General features: G+C 44.3%; 1 protein-coding gene across 6 annotated transcripts in view; it reads left to right on the top strand.

The window, feature by feature from the left end:
• LOC145357985 (importin subunit alpha-7) overlaps nucleotides 1-12,416 on the top strand; it is a 153,793-nt gene that overhangs the window by 80,641 nt on the left and 60,736 nt on the right. For all 6 annotated transcript variants that reach the window (XR_013889409.1, XR_013889408.1, XM_080211637.1 and 3 more), the window contains exon 6: nucleotides 9,458-9,589. Coding sequence is in view for 4 of the 6 variants with exons in the window: in XM_080211637.1 (XP_080067763.1) it covers nucleotides 9,458-9,589 (132 nt within the window). In the remaining 2 variants the exon portion in view is untranslated. The remainder of the gene's footprint in view (nucleotides 1-9,457; nucleotides 9,590-12,416) is intronic.

The following is a 12,416-nucleotide window of genomic DNA, read 5'->3' as shown; positions in this document are numbered from 1 at the left end:
GGGGTCAAGGGCAGAATCTATTTGTCTAGAACCAAGAACCAAAAAAGTTGCAGTTACATTGCTCAGTGTAGTTGAGAGGCCACCAAGTGGAAAGGATGCAGAGGAAGGAATTTTGAAGGAAGTTACAGAGTTCCAAGAATAAATAGAGTAACTTTAAGGGACTTTAATTATCCAAATATACTGGAATAGTAATAGTGTAAAGGACAGAGAGTGGAAAGAGTTTCTGGAGTGTGTTGAAAATTTTCTACAACGATGTGTTTCCAGTCCAACAAGAGGTAGAAATACTAAATCTGGTTATTAGGTGTGAGCTGAGCCAAGTGGATCAAATATCAGTAGGAGAATATTTAGGGCATAGTGAACATTGTGCAAATTGGGGATAAATAATTAACTTGGGGGATGGGGGGGAGCTTTAATGCTGTAAGAATGGGTCTGAGCCCAGTAATTTTGATTCGAAGGCTGATGGGAAAAATGGAAGTTGAACAATGTGCTGCTTCCAAAGAACAAAGGAATGCTAGTGTCGGGGGATTAGCAGGATAAATATGTGGGGTTATGGGAATAGGGCCTCGGTGGGATTGTGGTTGTGCAGACTCTGCTCTACTGTAGGGATTCTATGGTTCTATGAAAGTACTCTACTCATCTGATGAAGGGGCAGCACTCCGAAAGCTTGTGATGCCAAATAAACCTGTTGGATTTTAACCTGGCGTTGTGAGATTTCTTGCTGTTCTCATCCCAGTTCAACGCTGGCATCTCCACATCAAAGAAAAGTACAGCACAGGAACAGGCCCTTCGGCGCTCCAAGCCTGTGCTAATCACAATGCCCTAACTAAACTAAAAAAAACTTCTGCCCTTACTCGGTCTGTATCCCTCTATTCCCTCTCCACTCATGTACCCATCCAATGCCTCATAAATGTTGTTAATGTGCCTGCTTCTACCGCCTCCTCTAGCAACACATTCCAGGCACCCACTACTCTCTGCATGAAAAAACTCCTCCACACATCTCCCTTAAACTTTCCCTTCTCACCTTGAACCTGTGCCCTACTGTAATTGACATTTTCAGCCTGGGAAAATGCCTCTGACTACCCACCCTGTCTTAATTTTCTTGCTAAGGCGAGAACAGGTATAACCTTGCAGGCTTCGTAGCCTGTTTTTCTTGCTGTATTGAAAAATGCTGCATTTTAAGTTAGATTCACACATCAGCTGGAGGGATGAGCTCTAACCCTTGTTGACCGGAGCAAGGCAGAAGAGGGAGTGATTCGTGGCAGGAGTGCTGAGGGTAAGAGATTTATTGTTTTTTTTTACCTTTTTCACTGAGTTTTTTTTGACTGCACAGGTGCCGGAAATCAGCCAGTAGTGTGCGTGAGGTTTAAAAAGCAGCGTTGTTAGCAAGCAGTGGAGTGAGCAGGTAGCAGAGTGAAGGCTGAAGGGCTTTGGCTCAACGGACTTAGGTGGAAACGGGCGAGACAGGGTAGGTTTAGTTCTTAGTTTTTCCTATGTTATTTGAAGAAAGGCGGAATTATGAGGTCAGGTTGTTGTTCTCGGTGTCGGATGTGGGAAGTCCTGGCGCCTCCTGGCCTCGCGGACATCCGTATCTGCGCCAGGTGCGTCGAGCTGCGACTCCTAAGGGACTGCGTTAGGGAACTGGAGCTGCAGCTCGATGACCTTCATCTAGTCAGGGAGAGTGAGGAGGTGATAAAGAGGAGTTACAGGCGGGTGGTCACACCAGGGCCACAGCAGGCAGACAAGTGGGTCACAGTTAGGAAGGGGAAGGGGGAAGCTCAGGTACCAGAGAGTACCCCAGTGGTTGTGCCCCTTAACAATAAGTACCCCTGTTTGAGCACTGTTGTGGGGGGACAGCCTACCTGGGGGAAGCAACAGTGACCGTACCGTGTCTCCGGCAGAGAATCCGGCCCTGTAGCTCTCAAGGGTAGGGAAAGGAGGAGGAAGGCAGTAGTGATATAATGAGGGGGTCGGACAGGCGATTCTGCGGACGCCGTCAAGAAACTTGGATGGTTGTTTGCCTCTCTAGTGCCAGGATCTGGGATGCTTTTGATCGTGTCCAAGATATCCTGAAGTGGGAGGAAGAAGAGCCAGAAGTCGTGGTACATATTGGTACCAATGACATAGGTAGGAAAAGGGAAGAGGTTCTGAAAGGAGAATATAGGGAGTTTGGAAGGGAGTTAAGAAGAAGAACTGCAAAGGTAGTAATCTCGGGATTGCTGCCTGTGCCACGCGACACAGAGTAGGAATGGAATGAGGCGGAGGATAAATGCGTGTCTCCTTAACTACCTTTTGGACCTGCCTGCTCACTTTTTGTGATTCATGCACAAGGATACTTAGATCCCTCTGTACTTCACTCAGATGTAGTTTCTCTCTATCTAGATCAATAATCTGCCTTTTGATTGGTTAACCAAAGTGCATGACTTCACACATCCCCACATTAAACTCCATTTGCCTGATTTTCATCCAGCCACCCAGTTTATCTATATCTTGTTGTAGAATTACCATGTCCTCATCACAACATGCCCTTCCACCTACCTTTGTATCATTGGCAAATTTGGAAACCTTACATTCTGTTCATTCCATCAGGTCATTAGAATGATAGATGTAAATTAATATAAATTAATGTAAATAGTGAACAATTGTGGGCTAAGAACTGATCCCTGCTGCCCTTGTCCTTGTAGATGGAAGTGGTCGTGGGTTTGGAAGGTGCTCTCTAAGGATCTTTGGTGAATTGCTGCAGTGCATCTTGTAGATAATACACACTGCTGCTACTGAATATCGGTAGTGGATGTTTGTAGATTGGTGCCAATCAAGTGGGTTGCTTTGTTCTGAATGGTGTCAAGCTTCTTGAGTGTTGTTGGAGCTGCAGCCATCCAGGCAAGTTGGGAATATTCCATCACACTCTTGTGCCTTGCAGATGGTGGATAGGCTTTGGGAGTTAGGAGGTGAGTTACTCACTGCAGTATTCCTAGCCTCTGACCTGCTCTTGTAGCCTTTGTGTTTATGTGGCGCATTCAGTTGAGTTTCTGGTCAATGGTAACCGCCAAGGTTTTTAACAGTGGGGGATTTTAAGTGATGGTAACACTACTGAATATCAAGGGATGGCGGTTAGCGTGTCTTTTGTTGGTAATGATCGTTGCCTGGCATTTGTGTGGCGTGTATGTTACCTGCCACTTGTCAGCCCAAGCCTGGACATTGTCCAGATCTTCTTCATGCATTTGAACGTGGACTGCTTCAGTATCTGAGGAGTCGCAAATGGTGCTGAACATTGTGCAATTATTGGCAAACATCCCCACTTCTGACCTTATGACGGAGGGAAGGTCATTGCTGAAACAGCTGAAGATGGTTGGACCTAGAACACCACTCTGAGGGACTCTTGCAGAGATGCAGGGACTTTAACTTTACTAATATTGATTGGGGGACTTTAACTTTACTAATATTGATTGGAATTGCTATAGCTCTAGCTCGTTAGAGGGGTCAGTTTTTGTACAAAGCGTGCAGGAAGGTTTTTTGACTCAGTATGTAGATAGGCCAACTAGAGGTGAGGCTATATTGGATTTGGTGCTGGCAAATGAGCCAGACCAGGTGCTAGACTTGGAAGTTGGTGTGCATTTTGGTGATAGTGACCACAATTCGGTTACGTTCACCTTAGTGATGGAAAGGGATAGGCATGAACCTCGGGTCAGTAGTTTTAGCTGGGGGAAGGGTAATTATGAGGCTATTAGGAGAGAATTAGGAAGCATAGGTTGGACTAGGAGACTACAGGGACTGGGAACGTCCGAAATGTGGAGTTTTTTCAAGGAGCAGCTACTGCGAGTCCTTGATAGGTATGTCCCTGTCAGGCAAGGAGGAATTGGTCGAGCTAGGGAACCGTGGTGCACTAAAAAAGTTGATTCGCTGGTTAAAAAGAAAAAGGAGGCTTATGTTCGGATGAGACTTGAGGGCTCAGGTAGTGCACTAGAAAGCTTTAGATTGGTTAGGAGGCAGTTGAAGAGTGAGTTAAGAAGGGCTAAAAGAGGACATGAGAAGACTTTGGCTGATAGGATTAAGGAGAATCCTAAGGCGTTCTATAGGTATGTTAAGAACAGAAGGTTGGTTAGGGCAAGATTAGGGCCAGTTACAGACAGCAGAGGGAAGTTGCGTGTGGAACCGGAAGAGATTGGAGAGGCATTGAACCAATATTTCTCTTCGGTGTTCACGCAGGGGGACATAAATGTAGCTGAGGAGAACACTGGGTTACAGGGGTGTAAACTAGACAGTATTGCAGTTGATAAGGGGGATGTGCTGGATATTCTTGAGGGTTTGAAAATAGATAAGTCCCCTGGGCCGGACGGGATTTATCCTAGGATTCTCTGGGAGGCAAGAGAGGCGATTGCAGAGCCTCTGGCTCTGATCTTCAGGTCATCGTTGGTCTCAGGTATAGTGCCGGAAGATTGGAGGATAGCGAATGTTGTCCCATTGTTTAAGAAGGGGAACAGAGACTTCCCCGGGAATTATAGACCGGTGAGTCTCACTTCTGTTGTGGGCAAGGTTTTAGAAAACATTATTAGGGATAGGATTTATAGTTATTTGGAGAGTAATGAATTGATTAGAGATAGTCAGCATGGTTTTGTAGCGGGTAGGTCGTGCCTTACTAACCTTATTGAGTTTTTTGAGAAAGTGACCAAAGAGGTGGATGGGGGTAAGGCAGTTGACGTGGTATATATGGATTTTAGTAAGGCGTTTGATAAGGTTCACCATGGAAGGCTTCTGCAGAAAATGCAGATGTATGGGATTGGGGGTAATCTAGGTAATTGGATCAGGAATTGGCTAGCAGATAGGAGACAGAGGGTGGTGGTTGATGGTAAGTATTCGTCATGGAGTTCAGTTATGAGTGGTGTGCCTCAGGGATCTGTTTTGGGGCCACTGCTGTTTGTAATTTTTATTAATGATCTGGATGAGGGTATAGTTGGGTGGATTAGTAAATTTGCTGATGACACCAAAGTCGGAGGTGTGGTAGATAGTGAGGAAGGGTGTCATAGTTTGCAGGGAGACTTGGACAGGTTGCAGAGCTGGGCCGAGAGGTGGCGGATGGAGTTTAATGCGGAGAAGTGTGAGGTAATTCACTTTGGTAGGAATAACAGATGTGTCGAGTATACGGCTAACGGTAGGACTCTGAATAGTGTGGATGAACAGAGGAATCTAGGTGTGTGTGTACATAGATCCCTGAAAGTTGGGAATCAAGTAGATAAGGTTGTTAAGAAGGCATACGGTGTCTTGGCGTTTATTGGTAGGGGGATTGAATTTAGGAGTCGCAGCGTTATGTTGCAACTGTACACAACTCTGGTGCGGCCACACTTGGAGTATTGTGTGCAGTTCTGGTCCCCACATTATAGGAAGGATGTGGAGGCTTTGGAGAGGGTGCAGAGGAGGTTTACCAGGATGTTGCCTGGTATGGAGGGGAGGTCCTATGAGGAGAGACTGAGGGATTTGGGGTTGTTTTCGTTAGAAAAAAGGAGGCTAAGAGGGGATCTTATTGAAACATATAAGATGATTAGAGGTTTAGATAGGGTGGACAGTGATAGCCTTTTTCCTCGGATGGAGAAAGCTAGCACGAGGGGGCATGGCTTTAAATTAAGGGGGGGTAGTTATAGGACGGATGTCAGGGGTAGGTTCTTTACCCAGAGGGTGGTGAGGGATTGGAATGCTCTGCCTGCTGCAGTTGTAAATGCGCCTAGTTTGGGGGCGTTTAAGAGATCCGTGGATAGGTTTATGGATGGAAAGGGATTGGTTTAGGTTAGAGGGTCATTGTTTTTTAACTGGTCGGTGCAACATCGTGGGCCGAAGGGCCTGTTCTGCGCTGTAATGTTCTATGTTCTATGCTCTTTCTATTCTGACCAGTACAATGCACTGATGGTAATCCTGAGGTCACTACTTCTGAAGTTCTACTTTTCAACCTACTTCCTGATTCCCTATATTTTCTCTGAGGTTAAAAAAAGGATGTGGTCCTGTGTCATTTGTATAAATGTGTACCATGACCACTGGCTCTTCACTCTCTTCCTTCAAAATGTCCCATAACTGGAATTCTCTGCCCATTGAAGTGGTGGAGGCTACCTCGTTGAATATGTTTAAGTCACGGGTAGATAGATTTCCGATCGATAAGGGAATTGAGGGTCGTGGGGAGCAGGCAGGTGAGTGGAACTGATCACTTCAGATCAGCCATGATCTTACTGAATGACGGGGCAGGCTCAAAGGGCTAGATGGCCTACTCCTGCTCCTATTTCTTATGTTCTTTTGTTCTAACTATTCCAAGACATCCTTGAAACTAGCACCAGGGAACAACATACCATCCTGCGTTTCATTTGTAGCCACAGAAACACCTATCTATTCCCCTTGCAACTGAATCCCCTGAAACAGTTACATTCCCATTCTTTTTAATGCCCCCCTGTGCAGCAGAGTCAATTGTAGTGCAATGAAGGTTCATCAGACTTGTATTTGGAATGGGTGTGTTGTCTTATGAGGAAAGGTTGTACAGACTAAACTTGTGTCCGCTTGGAGTTTAGAAAAGTAAGGGGCGACATAGTTGAAACATATAAGATCCTGAGGGATCTTGACAGGGTTGATGTCGAGAGGATATTTCCTCTTGTGGGAGAATCTAGAACTAGAAGTCACTAGGAGTTGAAAAATAAGGGTCATCCATTAAAATAGAGATGAGGCATAACATTTCTGAGGGTCATGAGTTCTTTGGAACTCTCTTCCTGAAAAGACGGTGGAAGCAAAGTCTTTGAATATTTTTAAGGCGGAGTTGAATAGATTCTTTGTAAACAAAAGGGTGATAGGTTACCAAGGGCTTGAGGTTACTATCAGATCGGTCATAGAATTATACAGTGCAAAAGAGAGGCCCTTTGGCCCATTGAGTCCACATTGACGCGAGAAACATCTGAATTCCAACCTGATTCCATCTACCAGCCCTTGGCCCATAGCCTTAAAAGTTATGACGTACCAAGTGCTCATCCAGATACTTTTTAAAGGATGTGAGGCAACCTGCCTCCACCACCTTCCCAGGCAGTGCATTCCAGATTATCACCACCCTCTGGGTAAAAAAATTTTTCCCCTCATTTCCCCTCTGAATCTTCTGTCCCTTACTTTGAACCTATGTTTCCTTGTGACTAACCCCCCCCAATTAAGGAGAACAGCTGCTCCTCATTCACTCTGTCCACGTCCATTATAATTTTGTATACCTCGATCAAGTCGCCCCTCAGTCTTCTCTGCGCCAGTGAAAACAACCCAAGCTTACACTCCATCCTTCATAATTTAAATGTCCCATCCCAGGCAGTATCCTGGTGAATCTTCTCTGCATCCCCTTCAGTGCAGTCATATCCTTCCTATAATGTAGGGACCAGAACTGCATATAGTACTCTAGTTGTGGCTTCACCAAAGTTCTGTACAACTCCAACGTGATTTCCCTGCTGTTGTAATCTATGCATTGAATGATGAAGGCAAGTGTCCCATAAGCCTTTTACTCCACCCTACCAATATGCCCTTCCACCTTCAGAGATCTATGGACAAGACACCAAGGTCCCTTTGTTCCACAGAACTTCCTAGTGTCCTGCCATTAATTGAGCACGTGTCAAATTACTCCTTCCAAAAGTACTCACTTTTCAAAGTTAAATCCCTAACCCTAACACCCATGCATATCACGCACACACTTGACCTCCCTCTGACAAAGCAATGCTGACTGTCCTTGATCAAACCTTGCCTCACCAACTGCAGATAGGTAGTCTCATTCAGAAGTTTCTTCAATGGTTTCCCTACCACTACCTTGCCCTTCCCTCTGAATTTGCTCAAGAACCTTACAATCTCTCTTCCTGAAGTGCATACCTTCATTCTCATTCCCTTGGTTGAAGAAGGATGTGAAGTATTCATTCAACACTTTGCCAGTGTCCTCTGGCTCCACCCACCCTTGGTCCCTAATAGGCCCCAGTCTTTCTTTGGTTAGTCTTTTCCTATTGATAGAATATCTTGGGATTTTCCTTGTTTTTGCCAGCCAGAGCTTTCTCACATTCTGTCTTTGCATTCCTAATTGCTTACTTAAGTCTACTCTGCAACTTCTATATTTCACTACTGCCTCAGCTGATTTACTCCCCTTGTACATGTTGAAAGCCTTTCTTTTCCTTCTCACCGTATCCTGAATATCTCTGTTCGTACATGGTTCTCTGCCCTTGTTATTCCTACCTATCACCCTAGAGGCAACATGCTGGGCTTGTGCCCTCCATTTTCTTTTTGTTCGCCCCATGGTCTTCTGTAGATTTCTCATTTGTAGCTGATCTCAATCTACCTTGGCCAGACCTGGCCTTATTTTACTAAAATCCTCTCTCCCCCAATCCAAAACTTCTTCATAATCTCATTAAATGGACAGGCTGAAGGGGCTGAATGGTCTGCTCCTGCTCCCTGTTCCTATGTTCTAAAGGAGAGAGTTCCAAAGTTGTGCAACCCTCAAAAGACATTTCTCAACATCTCTGATCTCTAGGATGACCACTAATTTCAAACATTGTCCTCTAGCTCTAGACTCACCGTCAAGAGGAGACATCTTTTCAATCTCTACCTTGTCAAGATCATTTGGGGTCTTTGGTGGTGGGAAACTTCCAGAAACAGTCATTCAAGACAAAATCAATAGTTGTGTGGGCAAATGTGGTTTAATTAAGGAAAACCAGCAAGGATTTCTTGGGGAGAAATAATGTTGAAGTTTTTTAAAGAAGTTAGTAGAGTGGGTTGATATGGACAATGCTGTTGATGTGGTGTATGTGGACTTCCGTGGCATTTGATAAAGTACCACACAACAGACTTGTGAGCAAAGTTATAGTTCATAGAATAAAAGAGTAGCAATATGGTTGCAGTATTGACTGACTAACAAGAAACAGTGTAGTGGTTATTATTTCAGGCTGGAAGAACATTTGTAATGGAATTCTCCGGAGGTCAGTGCTGGGAACCTTGATGGTTCTGTATTAATAATCTAGATGTGAAAAGTAATTTGAAAACATGTCATGGAATCATAGAGGTTTACAGCATGGAAATAGGCCCTTTGGCCCAACTTGTCCAAGCAACCTCTTCTTTTTAACCACTAAGCTAGTCCCAACTGCCTGCATTTGGCATTTGGCCCGTGGCCCTCTGTACCCATCTTACCCATGTAACTATCCAAATGCTTTTTAAAAGACAAAAATGTACCAGTCTCTACAACTACCTCTGGCAGCTGGTTCACTGTGTGGAATGCACCTCACTTTTTGTGAAGCTAATACTGCACCCACAAGGAATTAATCTGTGTATTTTCTGTATTCTTACAAATGATGTAATGCATCAAAACAAGGGAGAAGCTGGAGCACAGAAATCAGTCTTAAAGAGCTTTTTAATTTAGTCATCCAGAAGAAAATGTAATCCCAAACGTTAGTTCAAACATTGATTTGTTTTCGTTCCTTTCCAGTTTGAAGCAGCATGGGCTTTGACAAATATAGCTTCAGGTACATCTCTCCAGACCAAAGTAGTAATAGAAGCTGGTGCTGTGCCCATTTTTATTGAGCTGTTAAATTCCGAGTTTGAGGATGTACAAGAACAGGTAAGATGCTATATTTAATTGTTAATTTTAACTATCTGTCTCTTTCCTAGAATTTTTGTAAACTATGAAGTCGAAAATGAGAAACAAAAGTTTTGAATTTTTTGTGTGGTTGCATGAAATTCTTAAGGGGAGAGTGAGCAGCCAGAGGTTGTTGTGCATGTTGGTATCAATGACATAGGTAGAAAGAGGGACAGGTCCTGAAAAATGAGTATAGGAACTTAGGAAAAAGGCTGAAGATCAGGACCACGAGGGTAGTAGTCTCTGGATTACTACCATGTGCTAGTAAGGCAAGGAATAGTAAGATAGGACAGATGAATGCGTGGCTAAGGAGCTGGTGCAGGGGGCAGGGTTTCACCTTCTTGGATCATTGTGACCCCTTCTGGGGCAGAGGTGACCTGTACAAGGGGGACAGGTTCTACCTAAACTGGAGGGATCCAGTATCTTTGCAGGTAGGTTTGTTAGTGCTATTCTGGAGGGTTTAAACTAGAGTGGCAGGGGGCCAGGAAACAGAGCAGCAAGTGGAGGGATTGAGGGGAGGGAAGGTGCTGGGACCAATAAGCCTGAATGGAAGGACAGGCAGGGACAGTATAATGAACACAATGGGGCTGATGGGCTGAACTGTGTGTCTTTCAATGCAAAGAGTATTATGGATAAGGCAGATTAGGTTGGAGCCTGGATCAGTACATGGGACTATGATGTTGTGGCTGAGAGAGGGATGGGACTGGTTGCTCAACTTTCCAGGCTTTCGATGTTTTAGACAAGATAGAGGGGGAGGTAAAAGAGGTGGAGAAGTTACATTGCTCATCGAAGAGAATGTCACAGCTCAGAGAGGACATAGTAGACGGTTTTTTTACTGAGGCAATATGGGTAGAGCTCAAAAATAAGAAGGGTGCAATCACTCTGATGGGATTATATCAAAGGTCCCCCAACAGCCATCAAAATATTGAGGAACAAATATGTACAACAAAGAACAGTACAGCACAGGAACAGACCCTTCAGCCCACCAAGTCTGTGCTGATGCACATGTCTCTCTAATATTTTCTAGCCACTAAGTGGTCCATATCCATCTATTCCCTGCCTGTTCACGTATCTATCCAGATGCCTCTTGAATGTTGTTTTAGAATTTGCTTCCGTCACCTCCTCCGGCAGTGCATTCTAGGCATTCACCACCCTCTGTGTGAAAAACTTGTCCCTTACATCCCTTTTAAAACTTCCCCCTCTCACTTTTGACCTGTGCCCCCAAGTAATTGATCCTTTGACTCTGGGGGAAAAGCCTCTGACTATCCACTCTATCCAAGCCTGCTGTAATCTTGTAAACCTCTATCAGGTCTTCCCTCATCCTCCGATACTCCAATGAAAACAATCCAAGTTTGTTCATCCTTTCTTCATAATCCATATCCTCCAAACCAGGCAACATCCTGGTAAATCTCTTCTGCGCCTTTTCTAATGCATCAACATCCATCCAGTAGCGTGGTGACCAGAATTGTACACAATACTCCAAATGCAGTCTAATCAAAGCCTTATACAGCTGCAACATGATTTTCCAATTGCTATACTTAGTGCCCCGATCGATGAAGGCCAGTATGCCATACGCCTTCTTGACCACCTTGTCCACCTGAGTTGTCACCTTTAGGGAACTGGATCTGCACACCTAGATTCCTCTGTCTGCTACTAGTGTTAAGGGCTGTACCATTTACTGTATACTTTCCTTCTGCAGTAGACCTTCCAAATCGCATCATCTCACGTTTGTCAGGATTAAATTCCATCTGCCATCTTTTGGCCCAGATCTCCAGATGATTTATATCTTGCTGTATCCTCTGACAATCCTCCTCATTATCCGCTACTCCCCCAATTTTTGTAATGTATATATTACATATTATATATAAAAATGTGTGTATATGTGTGTGTGTGTGTATAAACAACAGAGGCCCCAGCACTGATCTTTGTGGAACACCACTTGTTATAGACTTCCAGTCAGAAAAGTATCCTTCCACTTCTACTGTCTGCTTTCTCTGCGATAATATGGATACAAAGCCAGTTTTGTATCCATATTATCAGCTCACCTCGGATCCCATACAACTTCATCTTCTGTATCAGCCTGCCATGAGGAACCTTATCGAAGATTTGACTAAAGTCCATGTATACAACACCCACTGGTCAGTTTTTCTTGTCACTTCCTCAAAGAACCCAGTTAAGTTTGTGAGACATGATCTCCCCTTTACAAAACCATGCTGCCTATTGCTAATAAGCCTATTCTCTTCCAGATGTGAGTACATCCTGTCCCTAAGAATCTTCTCCAATAATTTCCTCGCCACTGATGTAAGGCTCACAGGCCTGTAATTTCCCCGATTGTTCCTCTGTTTAAGAAGGGCAGAAGAGACAATGTTAGCTACTCTCCAATCTTCCGGTACCTCGCCCATGACTAAAGAAGGCGCAGGGAATTTGGCCAAGGCCTCAACAATGGGTGGAGCTGAGAAATAGGAAAGGTATGACCACATTAATGAGGTTGTATTATAGACCACCCAATAGTCAGTGAGAATTGGAGGAGCAAATCAGCAGAGAGATAGCTGACAACTGCAAGAAACACAAAGTTGTGATAGTAGGGGATTTTAATTTTCCGCATATAGATTGGGACTCGCATACTGTTAAAGGTTTAGACGGGGGTAGAGTTTGTAAAATGCGTTCAGGAAAATTTTCTGCATCAGTATATAGAGATGCCAACTAGAGAGGATGCGATATTGGATCTTCTGTTGGGAAATGAGTTAGGGCAGGTGATGAATGTGAGTGTGAGGGAACACTTTGGGTCCAGTGATCATAGTGCCATTAG

Source organism: Carcharhinus amblyrhynchos, chromosome 24, assembly GCF_965287045.1.
Source record: "Carcharhinus amblyrhynchos chromosome 24, sCarAmb.v2.hapA, whole genome shotgun sequence".
NCBI classification, from domain to species: Eukaryota; Metazoa; Chordata; class Chondrichthyes; order Carcharhiniformes; family Carcharhinidae; genus Carcharhinus; species Carcharhinus amblyrhynchos.
This window is presented reverse-complemented; position numbering and strand designations above follow the sequence as displayed.